This window comes from Etheostoma spectabile, chromosome 17 (genome assembly GCF_008692095.1).
Source record: "Etheostoma spectabile isolate EspeVRDwgs_2016 chromosome 17, UIUC_Espe_1.0, whole genome shotgun sequence".
NCBI classification, from domain to species: Eukaryota; Metazoa; Chordata; class Actinopteri; order Perciformes; family Percidae; genus Etheostoma; species Etheostoma spectabile.
The window spans coordinates 21,043,388-21,062,197 of NC_045749.1; the positions used below are offsets into that span (position 1 = coordinate 21,043,388).

Genomic DNA, 18,810 nt, shown 5'->3' on the forward strand with positions numbered 1-18,810 from the left:
GTCAGGAAGGAAATATGTATCAGAATGGACTACTACCTCTGTAAATGTAGTTAAAAGTCTTCTGTCAGGTAGGACATTTCTAACAGAATAGACTACTACCTCCATGAATGTAGTCAAAGTGTATTCTGTCATAATATCTATTAGAATGGAATACTACCTCCTATAAATTAAACTAAAAGTAGGATAGCTTATTCTCTCAGGTAGGAAATGGACTACTACTTCTATAAATGTAGTGAAAAGTAGGGTAGCTCATTATGTCAGGAAGGAATTAGCTAACAGAATGGACTACTACCTCTATAAATGTAGTTAAAGTATTCTGTCAGGTAGAAAATATCTTTCTGAATGGACTACTACCTCTATAAATGTAGTTAAAGTAGTCTGTCAGGTAGGAAATATCTTTCAGAATGGACTACTACCTCTATAAATGTAGTTAAAGTAGTCTGTCAGGTAGAAATATCTTTAAGAATGGACTACTACCTCTATAAATGTAGTTAAAGTAGTCTGTCAGGTAGGGAATATCTTTCAGAATGGACTACTACCTCTATATATTAAATTAAAAGTAGGATAGCTTATTCTGTCAGGTAGGAAACGGCCTACTTTCTCTATAAATGTAGTCAAAAGTAGGGTAACAACACGTAATTAATAATATACCTAAGAATAGATTCACAGTAAAGTAATAACATAAAGTCCTTAAGGGAACAGATCTCCATACAGATGCTGTTTTAAAAACCAGTGTGATTGTGAGTCATATGTAATGGAAGCCTTTACTGTTACTCACAGTCACACATGCTCACAAGCTGTCTGAAGTTTTGATAGCAGGTTATTTTGGGGTCACTTAAAACATGTGTTTTTTTCAGTCAGATACATACGGAAGAGGATTAGGGCCACTGGTGAGAAAATGTATGTAAATTCTGACTTTATTCTCAGAATTCTGACTTTATTCTCAGAATTCTGACTTTTTTTAATTCTGAGATTAAAGTCCAAATTCTGACTTTAATCTCAGAATTTTGAGAATAAAGTCGAAATTCTGAATTTATTCTAATAGTTGTGACTTTATTCTCAGAATGCTGACTTTATTCTCAGAATTCTGACTTTTTTTAATTCTGAGATTAAAGTCCAAATTCTGAATTTATTCTAAGAATTCTGACTTTATTCTCAGAATTCTGACTTTATTCTCAGAATTCTGACGTTTTTAAATTCTGAGATTAAAGTCCAAATTCTGACTTTAATCTCAGAATTTTGAGAATAAAGTCGAAATTCTGAATTTATTCTAATAGTTGTGACTTTATTCTCAGAATGCTGACTTTATTCTCAGAATTCTGACTTTTTTTAATTCTGAGATTAAAGTCCAAATTCTGAATTTATTCTAAGAATTCTGACTTTATTCTCAGAATTCTGACTTTATTCTCAGAATTCTGACGTTTTTAAATTCTGAGATTAAAGTCAAAATTCTGAATTTATTCTAAGAATTCTGACTTTATTCTCAGAATTCTGACTTTATTCTCAGAATTCTGACGTTTTTAAATTCTGAGATTAAAGTCAAAATTCTGAATTTATTCTAAGAATTCTGACTTTATTCTCAGAATTCTGACTTTATTCTCAGAATTCTGACTTTATTCTCAGAATTCGACTTTATTCCCAGAATTCTGAGATCAAGGTCAGAATTCTGAGAATAAAGTCAGAATTCTGAGAATAAAGTCAGAACTAACATCATTTTTTCACCAGTGGCCCTAATCCTCTTCCGTAGATCTTTAGCATTTTGTCCTTTTTTTACTCATTGAATAGCAGCCAAATGAACAGTAAGAGGTCACATCCACACAGCATTACAACTGTCTGCTTCCTTTGAGCTCTGGTTAATCTTGTTACGGTCATAATCATCGTCGTGTCATTATAGTCTCTGTTTCCTAATAAAGGACAAAGAATTTCGATTTGAAATCCACTAAATTATAATTGCAATGGATCGACTCTCACATGCTGCTTGAGAAAACAGATCAGATCCTTTGGGGCTTGCCAAGCTTCTTCCCATGGTTTTCTTGTGTACATATTCCATATTGTTGTGGGAATGAAGTCAGATGTGAATATTTGGATGATGATGTCTTGTCTTTCAGCAGCTGTCTGCTCATTTGATTAAGCCTGGCGTCTGGCGTCTGGCCGGAGGCTGCTGTCCATCCCAGGCCTCCTGCAGTCTAAAAATGTTCCGTTTATTTGTACCAATAAGTCCACTAACGGACATCAGCCCTGCTCACTTCTTCCTCTGTAGTCATGCATTAGCAGTGCGTCCATCGGCACAGCACAATATGCTGAGGAAGTAGGGAAAGTACATAAAAGACATGTAAAAGACACATTTATTATTTAAATGTTTATTTTTGAGTATTCAGACCCCTGATTAACTCTTTTACTTTTCAATGAAAGAAAACATCTTCCTTTACACGTGACTATAAACCCTCTATCAACTGAAAATTATAGTTCTCATAGACTGTACATTGTACATGATTTTCTGTATCTGGTGCATTCACTGCATTGCCTGGTATCAGCATGCTAACTTAGCCAGCAGTATGTAGTAGCCCACAATTCCCCATGTGTTTGATGTTGGATAGTGGTCTAATGGTTTAAGGGTATGATGGTGCCCATGGTCTCTCCTTGTCCAGGTCTGTCTCTGGACCACCAGACAGTTTCTGCATCGTCCCGTGTCCGCCTGTCAGAGAGGGAGGAGGAGTGTCTGTCCTGTTACCTCAGGGCTTGTGACGCGGCCCTGTCCTACCTGCAGGAGCTCGATAAGGTGGAACTACATACTTGTTGAACATGCATTCTATGTGTGCATACTTTATGAGTGTGTGTGTGTGTGTGTTCATAACGTCACTGGCGTTGAAAGTAGAAATCTGTGTGTGCGTGCATGAATGAAGTACAGCTCTGTCAGAGGAGATTGTGTGTGTTCCCCTATTTTCTTCATGCTTGAGTTTACAATTTATCTCTTATTTACTGGTTCCCAGCTCTGTTTATTTCAATATATTTTATACTTTAAGTTCTTTCAACATTTTACGTCACATATACGGTATGTAGTATTTGGTCATATTTAGTGGTTCTGTATCTGTCGTGTAAAGTAGCAAAGCACATTTCATTTGGTACTTGTACTTTACTTGTAGTTCCATTTCACATTGTAACTTGACTTCATAAATACATGAAGTCAAGTATGAAATCCCAGTTATGTACTGTATAGCTGCTGGTTACTTTTCAGACTAAAATGTGATCAGTGTATGAAATATGATGCATTCTAATGGATTAAACGACACAAAAGAATATAGAGTGGTTATAATTAGCTTTACCTTATTAACATGCTATAGTTATGATCCAATAACATAATAATAAGGGTAATTCTGCATAATTGACACTGTATGTTTTGTTGTACATCTGTACTTTTACTTGGTGTAAAGTTTTGAATGCAGGGCATTTACTTGTAATATTTGCATGTATGTATGTATGCATGTATGCATGTATGCATGCATGTATGTATGCATGGATGTATGCATGGATGTATGCATGCATGCATGCATTCATGCATGCATGCATAAATGTATGTATGTACGTATGTATGCATGTACTGTATGTATGTATGTATGTATGTACTGTATGTACTGTATGTATGTATGTATTTATGTATTTATGTATATGAATTGAAAGGTGTAAATACAGTGAAAATACACTTTGTTGTGCATGTATTTTCAGATTTCAGTGACAACACCCCACACCAAAACAGCCAAAGCCAGTCTGGCTCCATCACCAGTGGATATCGACCTGGGCTACTTCCTACAGGCTTCCTTACAAAGTGCTTACCTTTGTCTGCTGCAGAGGGGGTGAGTCCACCTACCTTACTTACACATAACTCATACACAGTGCCTGGCTTCTTTTATGCAAAGTTGCTCCGTAAACCATTGGCATGTTCCGTTAAAGGTACTCAAAAAGCAAAAAAAGCACCTGGGGTTGTAAAAGAAAGTCTTCAAATTGATATTTTTTTTACATTGTTGGTTGTTAGCCTTTTATAGTTTCCACCTGGAAGTCCTAATTCACTGGTTATGCACTGATTAATGGCTGATTAATGGCTGCAGTCTCGGCTAATCTGACATGGAGTAATGGAGGAAAACCTTGGGCTTTTCTGCTGTTTTAGAAAGCAAAAGAAATCAGCTTTTATCTTCTGTTTTAGAAAAGTGTGTAGGAGGGGAAATCAAGGAAAAGCTTTGAAGCACCACTTGACCTCAGTGCAGCAGAGATGCATTTTAATTTGTGACCAGCAGGTGTCAGTGTCAGGAAAGCAAAGTAGTCTTTGAACAAAATACACTCAGTTTCCAGTTCTAGGTACAAATAGCTGAAACTAATGCAGCAGTAACTCACCAATTCATAAAGGTTGCAATGTTGAGTTTTTCATAGAACTGTTACGGAGTGGCGTTTTTTTTCTACCATAGCTAATGTAAATAGGGTGGACAAAATAATAGAAACACTTGCAACAGGGTGTACCGTCTCTCTGTTGTTTCTATGTGGCCCTGGGTATGTGAAGCAGTATGCAGTCGGAATATCAGAGCTATCTTTCACATACTACTGTAACCAGTTTGATATGGGTGGGTTATTTGTTCTTCTATCCATAATATAATGTGTATGTTAGCTTCTTCTTCTGCATATTGTTTTTTTCAATGTTGCACCTTCACAACCTATACATCACAGGTACATACGCCTACTGTGTGTGTGTGTGTGTGTGTGTGTCTGTGTGTGTGTGCGCGCGTGCATGTGTGTGTGTGTGTGTGTGTGTGTGGTGTGTGTGTGTTAGCCATCTAGCACAGGGTGCTCATCAGCTGCGTAGGGTCCTCAGGGTGGTGGAGTCACGAGGGTCTCAGAACTTCAAGAAGGTGAGGTGCACACACACACACACACACACACACACACACATGCACGCACACACACACACACACACACATAGCTGCTGTAGTTTGTACTGCTAGCTGCTTAGCAGTCCTTAGTCTATAGTGTAGCAGCGCAAGTGCAGATTGGTAGCTACAAAATAGGATGGAATAATTATAATACATACTACATTAATACTAATACTGCTTTGAACACTTAGGACTACTCTTGAGATTAGATTATTATAGCTTTACATGTACTTTCATCTGTATGCTCATGCCCATCCAAGCAGTATTTACAGTGTCCTGTTTCCTCAGTCTGCAGCGAGAAAGCTAGCTGAGGTGCTGCTGAGCTCCGTCAGTGAGGACAGCTACTGGCCCCCGCTGGGCCCCCCACCCTCAGCCTGGCTTCTCAGGGAGGGAGCCGCGGCCTCCAAAGACGCCATCTACCCCACTGTTAAACCCCCCCAACGTTACAGCACCGACGGGTTCGTTTGGTTCATTTCTACGTCACTAACGTTTTTCACTTTACCTGTCCTAATCCTCTCGATTCTCTTATCCATGCGGTCCAACTAGGGTTACCAGGCCAATATTAACCAGGCAATATTTCATATTTAACCACTTAATTTCATTACAGTTCAATATTTAATACTCAATCACTTAATCTCATTACTGTGCAATATTTAATACTCTGGACTTTTGATACACCAAACTATATATTTGCATTGTGTATACAAACCCTTTATCTTTCTTACTATCTTATATATGTACAGTATATAGTTACTGTCAGGAACTATGCACCACGTTCCTCCTTCTCTTTTTTTTCTACTTACATTTTAGATTTTAAATTTTGTATATTTAGCATATTTTGTATATTTTTATATTTTGTGTTGACACCGTAAAGGGGTTGCTTCAATCTGGTTGCACAGGTACTGCACTTGTGTATAATGACAATAAAGGCTTTCTATTCTATCCCAAAACATTCAGGACAGTCCTGAATTACAAGCAATTGTCCCAAATCCTGTCCTGCTTGTCTTGAAAGTTAGACTGATTATATCCATTGCCTACATGAATGTTGTAGTTTTTTTCTTTTTCGGTAGCCCGTGTAGAGAAGTGCCACGAATTGATACATAGCTATGACGGATGAATTACAACATGTACAGAGGGAAGCCAAAAAGCCAAAATGTTACTGCAGGTACTGGGAGGAGTGGAGAAGGAAATACCCTTAGATGTAAGATGCCTTACAAGATCCAAACAAAGCGTTTTGCAAAGTCTGCAGGAAAGAATTTGGCATTTTTGCATGGTGGGGAGCCATCACTCTTACATTCAAAACAGTCAATGTATTTTTGTCTTTTGACAGACACTTCATGCTCCCATTTTAGTGTTGACTTTTGTAATTTGTGTGACTTTTAAGTAACGTACTGGAGGCCACGGCCATCCCCAACTCCCCCTATACTTAATTTCACCCATTCTTATCTAGTCACTCTAGATCCAAATGTCCGTGTAGTAAGGGCATTTACACTCAAGTTCAAGAAGTGTTATGCCTCCTGGGATTGTGTTTTCTTACTTATTTGTGTCATTGTGCCCACACCAGTTATCTCTAGGAGTCTATTTCCATTGTCACAGTTGCACTTTCAGCCAATGTGGTATCAGTTTTTGTCCAAGATACTATCCTCCCAACAACTGTAGCATTTGGCAGTCGGGGGCCAAGTGTCCAAGTGTTTTTTTTGCACTAGAGACTGACTCATCATCAGGGAGGCGGGAATCTGAGTCACGTCTCTACAAAGTGAAAGGACACATTTTCACACGGAAAGTCAGGTAACAGACTTTCCCTGAGGGTGCTCGTAGGCTACACCGGGTCTTTTAATGTGAGGAATCCCAGCGTACCCAAATGATCTCACACACCTCTCCTCCTCTTATGAGTGTAGTCTAGAATCGAACTCATCTGAAGAAGCAGAAAACAAACCTACTAAACAGCCCGCCTACTGTAATACACCTGTGAATGTGCATGGGGCAATGATTTTTCAATTATGGTCCTACAAACAATCATTATCATGTCAAGTAAGACACTGTAACATACAGAAAGGCAGAAAAGGTTGACGTTGACATGACAATGTGGTTATCTGCATCAGCAAACTTCAACATATTCTGCGTTTCCCTGTGCCCAGGGATCCTGCGCTCGTTGCTCAGGCCTTGCGAAGCATACTTAGTCACCGCCACATGACTAATTCTGCCCACACTATCATAAGTGAAGATCTACTACTGTACTGTGTCTGAGATTAGAAGGAAAGGAGGAACAGGAGACTTCACCCTGAGGAATCGCTTAGTATTGTTCATGGCTTTTGTCATCAGTTACCACTTTTGAAAAGGTCACGACAGTGTGTGGTAAATGTGTCGAGAGGGAGGAGAAGCAAAGAAAGTGATGAATGAGAGGGATGGAACAGGTAGAGATGGAAGAAATGAACGTGTGTGTGTGTGTGTGGTGTGTGTGTGTGTGTGTGGTGTGTGTGTGTGTGTGTGTGTTTGTGTGAGAGACATCTGAGATGGTGCTGTGTAGTGATACACTCGGGGTGGTCCGTGTTGTGTTACAGCACCACAAGTGAGACAGAAACTGGACACTCCCAGCAATCAGGCAATCAACCTCAGGACAAGCCGTGTGTGTTGTTTGCGTGCGTGCGTGTGTGTGTGTGTGTGTGTGTGTGGTGTGTGTGTGTGTGAGAGAGAAGGGTAGACTTCCTGGTATTATTTCCCGGTGCTATTTCCTGTTTCCTGTGTCCTGGCAGTTGCTTCTGTCCTCAGGACGTGGTGGAGGAAGCTGTGCTGCTGCTGCTCATCACAGAGTCCATGGTGAGACACACACACACACACACACACACACACACACACACACACACACACACACACACACATTCTTGCGTTCTCTTGTATACTCCCTTAAACAGAGGTCCTTTCTGCTGTTGACGGTATCAGTATCACCACCTTTCCCTCCCTTAGTTTTTCTCCTCTTTCCTCTTTCCTCTTTCCTCCTTCCTCCTCCTCTTCCTCACTCAGCGTCTCTGTCCCTCCAGGCCAGCGGCGAGGCGGTGATCAGCCGTCTGCCAGACCAGGCGGAAGCTCGTCAGGCCAGCCTGCAGGATGCCACCTCTGTTTATGACCTGCTCACCATTGGCATGGCCAGGAGAGGGCAGTACGGCATGCTATCTGAGGTGTGGTGACACACACACACACACACACACACACACACACACACAGACGCACACGCGCACACATGCACACACACACATACAAACAGAGACACAGTCCATGGAGGTCTGAGGGGAGGAGAACAATAGTGTAAGAGATGAGATGTGTTAGTGAGAGCTTTGCCTTTGCAAAACTTTTTAATTAATGTCTTTATCACTTTGGGCAAAGGGATTTGTTGTCTTTTTCTTCTTCCTCCTACATTCTTTCTCTCAAATCTCACATTTCAAATGCCTGCTCTAATTTCTCTTTTTTGTCCTGCAAACTCTGTTACTCCGCAAATGTGACCTCAGGTGGAGGAAGTTGGGGAGGCGGAGGTTAGAGGGGTTGTCTAAAATTAGGTTTGTCTACCTGTCTGACTGATTCATAGATAGCATCAGTCATCTTATAAGGAGGACCACACACACACACACACACACACACCCACACACATACAAACTGAGGTATTTCCACTCAGACCAGTGGATCAGTTTGGTGATATATGAGGCCAGTATGGGCCATTTATTAGGAATTAGACGTCAGACGGTCAGCGCCATCCATCTCTGATGGGATGAATAAGATTCCCATTGATTGATTACAGCCTTACTGAAGCATTAATCAATCCTAATATCAAATTCCAGTTGGAGGATACACAGGTTGCAGTTTACATCTTTGTAAGAATATAATCCCGGAAAAGTGGCTTGTGTGGAAAAAAATTCAATGATTTGACATTTTTGGATTGGATTAATATTACTATCTATTGGTCTATTGGATGGATTGTCATGACATTTTATAAAGATATTCAACCTGTCCAGTAAATGACAACTAATGACTTGGGTGATGCTTTTACTTTTTATCCAGCGCCACCCTGAGGTTGGAATTTCACCGTTGATTTCAATAGTGTTACAGTAACTTGACAGGTTCCCATGCAATTGGGTACACACATTAATGTTTCCTACAAATTCAAATGTAATAACTTTAGAGATCCCATAAATGTTCTCTAAATCTAGCGACATCTTCAGGGCAACATTTCTATTTGTTCAATATGTAGGTTTATGAACACATAAATTATGACAACTGGGCACTGCCAAGGTGCTCATGAGCAAGGCGCCGAACCCCCAACTGCTGGGGGCGCCTTTCCGTGGGCAGCCCCCCCCCACTCTGATATCTCTCCATTCGTGCATGTATACGTACTGAGCATGTGTGTGTAATAACAACAGTGTGTAAATTGAAATTTCCCCTTGTGGGACTAATAAAGGATACATTATTATTATTATTTTTATTACATACCTGCAGAACAAATGACATTCCCATCAGCTTAAGCTGTAATTTCTTCTAAAACCTAATTAGCTAACATATAAATGCATATGCTAACATGGTAAACTGTGTAGTTGTGGGTTGTCAAACCATGGAAATGCATTATATTTTCAAATTTGAATCAGGAAAGTAAGAAGTATAATGGTAGTAAAATATGGAGTGAAATGTTTCCCTCTGAAATCAGTGGGGCAGAAGCATATATAATTATACTTACACCAAGCACGGTAGTCGAGTCAGTGTGCTTAGCAGTTTCTTACATGCCAATTTGTCTAAACGCCAGCTCTGCATGTTATATTAACTCCATAACCAGGGGTTAAATTGGGATTGTTATGTGTGGCGGCCTAATTTAGTAGGGTTAACAAGGGTCAGCACTATTACATATGCAGCAGCAGCAGTGACAGTTGCAGTTTTAAAATAGCGACTTTACAAGTGTTCCCGTATTTGATGCTCATCCTAGTTCATTCATGGCGTTGTTAATGTACAGTAGCTCAGCGTAAATTCCTTCAGGAAGACCTAACTATTAATAGACTTAGACTTAGACTTCTCTTTATTGATCCTTTTGGGATGACTCCCGCGAGGAAATTGAAAGTTCCAGCAGCGGTTTTAGCAAGAAAAAGAAATAAAAAATAGATAAAAAAGACAGTATAAAGACAACAAAATAACAATAATAATAATAACAACAATAAGAACATTAGTCAAATAAACAAAGAAAAGACCATACATTATTATTAAAGTGACAGTGTTTAGTCCAGTGTTAAAGTGATAAAGTGACCAGGTGTGAATTTACGTCCAGGTGTGCATGTATGTATGTATGTATGTATGTATGTATGTATGTGTACTGTATGTATGTATGTATGTATGTATGTATGTATGTATGTGTACTGTATGTATGTATGTATGTATGTATGTGTACTGTATGTATGTCTGTATGTATGTATGTATGTCTGTATGTATGTATGTATGTCTGTATGTATGTATGTCTGTATGTATGTATGTGTGTATGTATGTATGTCTGTATGTATGTATGTCTGTATGTCTGTATGTATGTATGTATGTATGTATGTATGTGTGTATGTATGTATGTATGTATGTGTATGTCGTATGTTGTATGTATGTCTGTATGTATGTCTGTATGTATGTGTGTATGTATGTATGTGTGTATGTATGTATGTATGTATGTATGTGTGTATGTATGTATGTATGTATGTGTGTATGTATGTATGTTTGTGATTGTAATCAATGCTCTCCTAAATCAATTCAACCGTTATCCTAATAAATGTATATTTTATCATGCTGTGTATATAACTGTCGCATATCTGCAAGTAGTCTCTCCTGATTGAAAAGTAGCACTCTTAATCAATGCTCTACCTGACTCCAATCAGCTGTTGGAGGCGTTCACCTTCCTGCTCTTTAGAGACACCATCCCGGTGACGGGACGTTTTCTCCACTGCAGCGAAGCTATTTTCTCCACTCATAAGTTTTCATAAATTGCAAGCATTAAATCTTCATGAACACGCTCATGCAGCACACCATTTGAAAGCTTAACGTCTCGTGATTTGATTAAGGCCTAGAATTACACTGACACTTGGAACAAAAAAATGAGTGTGAACTTCCCAATGACCTCAGGCACATCCCAGAGGGCCAAAGTATATGGGAACTGTCTCATTTTTTTTTTTAGGCAAGAAAAGCATGTTTTTTCAGGTGTCTCAAGTGTTCAAGTGTCTGAGATTAACCAATCAGCATTGTTACACAATGGCAAGGGCCAATCACAGAGTCACAACCCCGCTTTAAATAATCGTTTCTCTCTTTGCTATTCGGCTGTCATTGCAGGCAAAGAGTGCAACCCTCCACCCCCCCTTGCACCTCCAGTCCACCAGTGTCTAGATTCCATCAGGGTTATGATGGTTCTCTACCCCTATATAGATATAGAAGTATTCATATAGCGATGGAGTCTAATTGCCAAAGACTTTGTACATTTTATCTGAGCTGTACAATAATCTTATTTACATATCTGCAAACATGTCTCTCCTGATTGAAATACAATTAGCTATGATGAGCAGGACAGCAGTAAATGCAGCCTTTCTTATAAGTGCACATTGTTGAATCAGACCATTGGGCAGACCTTTTTCCCGGTTAAGCTCACAAGTGCACGACTGACGCCATCCTCTGCTCATCCACACACACATCAATCACATCATTATGGACTGACGTGGCGCTGAGTGGGTGGTGAGAGGTGACTGACAGTCATTTCAAGCTAGAAAAATGAAGTCAAGGAGAGCGGCCATTCAGTTAAGGGACATCATTTACAAAAGGAAATAAGGGAATACATTTATTGTTCCCAACTCTGTCATTATTGAATTGTTTCCTGTAATGGCTGTGAAGCATTTAGCAAATATTTTTCATCCATTTCATCTTTTTTTTTGGCACAGTCTGGGTCAAACTGGCCAGACTCTGCCTGAACGCATCCCACTTGTATCAATTATACCACTTGAACATATTTGTGTGTCTGCATTTCTCCTCGCAGTGTCTGGAGCGAGCCATGAAGTTTTCTTTCAACGAGTTCCACCTCTGGCACCAGCTGGGCCTGTCACTCATGGCGGCTGGGAAGGTGAGCTCGTTTCTGCTTTTATACCAGCAACGGCCCCCCCGTACGCAACGTGCCCCACCCAAAGGCGACATCCATCTCCTGCCATACCTCTATCCTCTGTACACTGCTGCGCTCCTTCCTCTCCCTCACATCCAGACATGCTACAAATAGTATTCACACATACTGTAGGTGTGCAGTCTGCTTGGAAGAGCAGAGGGGTTGAGTTGTATTTAATGTGGACAATTCAAATATTGAATATAGATTTTGATACTATAATATTTAAGTGAAGTAATTGCAACAAAGGTACAATAAAGGCCATGCAACTACAGTAGTAGTCCAAACCACATAGTACAAAATGTCAAAATGACAAAAATAAAGATTGGGAAATCCTCAGGAATTCATTTGCCGCTAAATAAAAATTAATTCATATTGGTGTCATGTTAAAAAAAAAAGCACATTCTTCAAATGGGAGTCCTCAAAAGGAGCTGGAATAGCTTACACCCCCGCCCCCCACCCACCTACCCACCCACCCACCACCCACCACCACTCTCTCTCTCTTCCTCTCTCTCTCTCTCTCCCTCCCTCCTACTCCCTTAGTCTCTCTTTCTCTGTGGCTGTGTGTGTGTGTGTGTGCGTGCGTGTATGTGTGACACAAACAAAAATGATCTGGCTTGCAGGATAAGTGACACTGCAGACAATGGGAGCTCTAGAAATAGGCAGTTCCCTAGAAGGAGAAGGGGCCGCCTCGGTTTTCGTCAGATCCGCTTCTATTTAGGCCAGCCGTGTGTGTGGGGTGTTGTGTGGTGTGTGGTGTTGGTGTGTGTGGTTGTGTGTGTGTGTGTGGTGTGAGCGCATGTGCACGTGGCCCAATAATGATTGACCTACAGGGTAAAGGACTGTGTGCCTAAATTAGTCTATTAAGGCTGTGTAAGGAAGTTGATGCGTGTTTGATTCACTCGCTTGAAGCGATCCATGTCATCTGTGGCGGCTGCGTGCACATGAATCACAATTTGTCAGTGACATTTGTATCTGTGTCTGTGTGTGTGTGTGTGTGTGTGTGTGTGTTCCTTCCAGGGCGTTGGTGCTGTGTCTGTATTTAAAGAGTGTGCCAGGATGAAACCAGAGGACCCTTCATTGCCCCTTTTGGCTGCTAAAATCTGCATTGGTCAACTTCACTGGGTGAATACACACAAAACATTCACATGCACTTGTATACAACGTAATACACATTACACACACACCTGGACTCAAATACAAACAGTACACATGAAGTCAGGTCTGTGAGCCTGAAGAAATACAGACATTAGGAGTAGAATGATTAGCTATGGATATTTTTTTATGCTTTTATTGCTCGTGTGCTGTGATGCTTTTTCTCGTCATTTCCCAGAGATTCTTGTTGCAGTGAATTCTTTGAATTTTTTTATGGATAAGTTTCTGTAGGTGGAGCTGTTTTCCTTGTCGATTCAGCCACGTGGTGGCTTTTGACTCTCTGCTAACTCCTCTATTTTGAGATATAGTCGATCCAGAGCAGCAGATGTTTACATCCCCATTAAGAGGTCTCTATATCATTTCGAGGGGTCATGTGACGATCCAAATGATTACACGGACAATATTTATTGCTGCAGTACAAAAACATTTCTGACTTGTTAATGTTAAAATTGAAATGACACTTTCACCTCTTCATCCCTCTGTAATCCTTCAAATGAAACAATATTTGCTTAAACTGCTCACAAGTCATGTGCATTAACCCCGTAAAGCAGTGGTTACAGACCTAGGGTCATGAGATGATGAGTGACATGTCATTTCTTTTTAATTATTTATCTAATATTTGCTCTTTTTTAGCCATGCAGCAGCCCCTAGGGCCTAATAGGGCAGGTCGTCTGTCCGTGGTCTTGGTTTGGTTCACCTCTTTATCCAGATTGATGGATGTTAGATAGATTAGATTAGATTAGATTCAACTTATTTTCATTACACTTTTCGGACAAGGCAACGAAATGCATTTAGGTCTAACAGAAGTGCAATAGCAGTAAGGCAGGATAACAATAGTTCCATAAGTGCAGGACTGGATGTACTGAATAAATAGAAATGAATACTATTATAAACCGAATTTACAGATAGATTTGTCCTATAATATGATATATAGACAACAAATATTTTGAACAAGATTTACAGGTGAATATGCACTATGAATATATATACAGATGGCTATTACTATAAACAGAATTTTTACAGATAGATCTATGTAATAAGTTAGGCTAAAATGAGCAGTATAACAATGGATTTAAAGGTAGTACAAATAAAGTTTGGGCAGAAGCTATCCAAATTAAAGTGCAGTGGAAAGTAATTGCATATTACAGTTAAAGTACAGTATTGCAGATGTATATGTATGTATATGTGTCAGATCCATTTTAAATTGTAAATGTCATTCAGCCACTGTGGAGGTATCAAGGTCTAAAGTCTATCTGCAAATTAGAGGGCGTAGGTTTCAAGGTGTATGACATTAGTAGGCTATGAGCTGTAGGTGGGTGATTGCAACACTTAGGGAAAAAAAAGTCTTTTCTTTGTCCGGTCTGATTCATTCTTCATTTGGAACTAATGAGATATCACACATCTGCATCAGAGCGCAGTGTAGCGGACAATCAATTTTGTAATCCATGCATGTTTATTTTCAGTCACACGTGCCCCCTCAGCTTCAGCGAACACTCATAAAATCATAAGTTGAAAGGTTGAAAGTCGTCATATTCTGCACAGTAGCTTTGTCGAATATTTACTGTGTAGGCTAACGTAGAGAGTCATAATAGAGCTGTGTCGCTAATGTTTCGGGATTGACACAGGTGTCACTGGTGGTAGACCAGGTGGCGCACACGCATCACTGTGAAGCCGGCCAGCTTGGATAGTCCTGCTGTTCCTGATCCGGGCAGGAGGGGAAAAGTCCCATCAACAGTGGTATTTAGAATGGAGGGGGAGAGAGAGAATGAGTGAGTGAGAGAAAGAGAGAAAGGGGTCAGAGATTAGAAAAGAGGAGTTAACAGTAGCGAATGGAGAGCGCACATCTGTCGGTGGCTGGAGATCATGGCAGGCCGGAGACACTAAGGAGCTTACAGCCTTAATCACAATGGGACGCTATGGCCATAGTGCAGTGGAGCATTACATAAATGGGCCACCATCATCCACTATCAGTTCCACTGGACAGTCTGAACTATCTTTTAGCCAGGAACCTTTATTTTTTGTGGAAGACTAACCCACAGACCAGACCAAAATGTCATGACAATGGCTTCAAATTTTTTTAAGAGAGTTCCTATACATGTTGATAAAAAAAAGGATCTGAGGGCACATGAAATCCTCTCCAAACTTATTCCGGCATCGCTAACTGCACGACTGGCCATCTGAAAGCAAAGCTGCCTTTGCAAAACGCGAGGTTTTCACCCGACAACAGTGACACGTTTTTCTTTTACATCAGTCAAGGGAGAGGGGAAAAAAAAAAAGACGTAATCCTCCTAAGATGTGCGTGGAGGGGCTGTGTGTTTAAATGACTAGCTATTGTGTGCAGGCTTTGAACTCGCAAGGGCCTGGATTCAGAGGCAGAGATAGAGAGAGAGAGCAGAGGGGGAGGATGAAGGGAAGAAGAAGAAGAAGAAGAAGAGGGGGAGGGTGTTAGAGCTTGCTGTTACGCTGGCGTGCCGTCAAAGGAATTACCCCTCTACGCATACCTGCCTGCCTGCCCGCCACCAGCCATACCTCACACCGAGTGACACACTTTCACTCAGCTCAGTGCACCTCGGCTCAGCCACACACTGCCTGCAGCATGTGTGGGTGAACGTGTGTGTGTGTGTGTGTGTGTGTGTGTGGTGTGTGTGTGTGTGTGTGTGTGTGTGTGTGTGTGTCCTTCAGAAAACTCTGCGTTGTCCTTGAATCTACTCGGACTGTCCTCACACTAAACTCACAGCGGGCTCAGCCATCAATACTCCACTCCCCTGCTGCACCTCAGCCTCATTTACGTCTCAGGGCTGCAAAGTTGTTCCTCTCACACACACACACACACACACACACACACACAAAAGAGAGGATGTCCTGCTTTACAGTACAGTACCCTCACACTTCTAATTTTTTTACATTATAGTTCATTGGTTTCATGAGCAGAATAATTCAGTATTGCACCTGGCCATTGAAGAATAAACAATAAAAGTTCTTCATTCCAAAATCTCACTGATGCATGAGGACTGTGGCACACGTGGATCGATACAAGCAGAGAGGTGGTGAAGATAGTCATCAACAAGCTCTAAGTGTGTATGGACTCTTGTGTGTGTGATGAGAGGTTGATAAATAGGGGCTATAGACTGTTTCCACTTGGCCCGAAGACAACTGGTTAAGTGATGTGAGAATCTCTGATGTGAGTGTATATGTGTGTGTGTGTGTGTGTGTGTGTGTGTGTCCAGTTTGAGGAGGCCGAGGCTCTGTCGCGGACTGTGGTGTCCATGGGCGAAGAAGCCGAAGAATTTCTACCTCGGGCCTACCTGTCCCTGGGACTCTGCTGCAGTTTACAGGCCTCTGATGGTAAGGACACAAATGGACAAATATACACTGTAACAAATTTAACATCACATTTACAGTAACTTACTGGCAACAATTAGCCAGCAAGATACTGTGAAATCTTTTTACAGTAAAGGTACTGTACTTCCATTTACAGTATTTCATGTATTCGTTGTAAAATACAAAGCAATTAAACATAAGATACAGTAGTTACTTTACTATTTATTGTGGCTTTATTGTGATTTTTCTTTTTACAGTAATGCTTTGATTACTGTGATTTCAACTGTAATCCTCAGTGATTTTGTCATGTCGACAAGGTTGTAATGTAACTTTACAGCATTCTACTGTACAAATATACAGTAGTGTTACTGTGAAATCTAAAGGAAATAACTGGAGATTTCACAGCTATTATTTACAGTGTATCATGCATTTTTTGACATGTTGAACACAACAGACTTTCCACGTTTCTGACAATGAGTATGCGATTAATGACACTCAGAAGCAAAGGTGGAGGCCGGTAAAACCTGTTGTGGATTGAACCTCTTGGTGAACCATGTGGTGAATGATGTCCACTATTTGTTTCATAATCGCGATCTGAAGTATTTTTGCTAAAGTTATCCAGACCTTAAGGGCACAGTTGGACATTTTATTTGAAGACATATACTTTTGCTGCTGAAATACAGCAAAGCTGAAACTGTGGGCCCTCTTTTCTCTCTCTTTTCTCTTCCCCTCTCTCTAGCCCTCTTTAAAGGGGATCGGGTGAATTTTTAAAAAAAAAAGCATAAAGCTTTGACAAGAGGTTTTTGCTTTACTATTTTCCCCCTCACATGTGTTTCTCTGTTTTATGGTTGTTTTTAGTTTTGGGCCCCTAAACAATGAAAATACATGAAAATGTAGCACTTAACATTTAAATTTTTTTTAGCTTGGGTGCTATGGGGTAAAATTAAAAAGGGGGAAACATGGCATTTGGCTGGAAAAGTATGGTTTAGGTGTTAACGTTGGGTTGGGACCCTAGTAAAAACAACAAGGGGGCCTACAAACAGCATCAAAGAGTTGCTAGTGTGGATCTCCAGGCTAAACACATGTGAAAACCCCTTTGGGTTTTGTTTCTCTCCTGCACAGGGTCCTTTATTTGACCCCCGGATGCCAGATTGCCAAAGTAAACCCGGTCTGCAGCGGAAATTGGGGGCCCCGGTAAAAGGGGGGGGGAAAGGGAAGGTGTCCTATTTTTTGTTAATAACACCCCCGACACAATCATTAGAAAAATTTTGGGAGATTTTAAACCGAGTAAGGTGTGTGTCTGGCAGGTATCACAGCCTTGAGCCCCTGCAGGCACTTTATCTCCCCTGGGGGTGACTTACAATCCCTCCCCTGCTGACTCTGGGCTGATGCCCAGAAAAAACCACCTCAAAGCCCTGGAAACCCTTTGCCTGGCTCTCAGCCAGCACCCCCCGCAACCTTTAGTAAAAACCCCTACAAAACCTCCCCCTCCCCAGGGAAAAATAAATCTGGGGGGGAAAAGTTTTTTTTGGGGAAGAGATTTTAATGACTTTGGGAGTTCTTGGGGGTGGTGGGGTGGTGTGGCGGGGGGGTTTGGTGGGAAGTAGTTTTCAGGGGATGGCCCCCAGGGCCCCGCCCAAAAATGGGCTCTTTATAGGGGTAGGGGTCTAACTGGGCTTGGTTTTAGGCCTAAACGCACACACCCACACCACACGCCCACGCAGCACACACAAAACCCCACAAACCCCTTTGGGGCCTTTTTTTAACGTACCAGAGGGAGGTCTGGGATTTCGGTACCCATCCCTAATACCCCTTACCCTTTTAACACTGCAGCTCGACCCCGAGCCCTAGTGCTGTTTCCCTTAAATTAAATTTTTGTCCCCAAAACATAACCCCCCCCCTTTTTTACATTAAACTTAAAAACCCTGACCGGGCCCTTTTCACTATAATCAATTTGGGGGGGTCCCCTGATTTGATTGGGAAATGTTTCGGGTTTAAAAAAGGGTTTCCATATTTTTACCAAATTTCCCCAATAAACCAACCCCTTTTGCTTTTTGTCAACCCCAGGGTTTTCCCTAAAAAGGGGTCAAAAAGGGCCCCTTTTCCCATTTAATTTTTTTTTAAGGATCCAAAAAGAATGATTGGCTCTTTGGAAATCCCAAACTCTACTTTTTTAATTTTGGGGCGTCTTATTAAAATTTTTTGCATTTTAAAAAACAAAAAGGGAAATTTTTTGAAATGTTATTTAGTAAAAGTGACATTTCCAGTCTT

At 40.8% G+C, this 18,810-nt stretch overlaps 1 protein-coding gene across 1 annotated transcript in view; it reads left to right on the forward strand.

The window, feature by feature from the left end:
* ttc7a (tetratricopeptide repeat domain 7A) overlaps positions 1-18,810 on the forward strand; it is a 60,126-nt gene that overhangs the window by 10,417 nt on the left and 30,899 nt on the right. Inside the window, 11 exon segments of the mRNA XM_032541694.1 lie at positions 2,649-2,779; positions 3,724-3,851; positions 4,817-4,895; positions 5,205-5,374; positions 7,670-7,733; positions 7,955-8,092; positions 11,947-12,030; positions 13,084-13,188; positions 16,446-16,563; positions 17,900-17,920; positions 17,923-17,992. Of these exon segments, the coding sequence (XP_032397585.1) occupies positions 2,649-2,779; positions 3,724-3,851; positions 4,817-4,895; positions 5,205-5,374; positions 7,670-7,733; positions 7,955-8,092; positions 11,947-12,030; positions 13,084-13,188; positions 16,446-16,563; positions 17,900-17,920; positions 17,923-17,992 (1,108 nt within the window).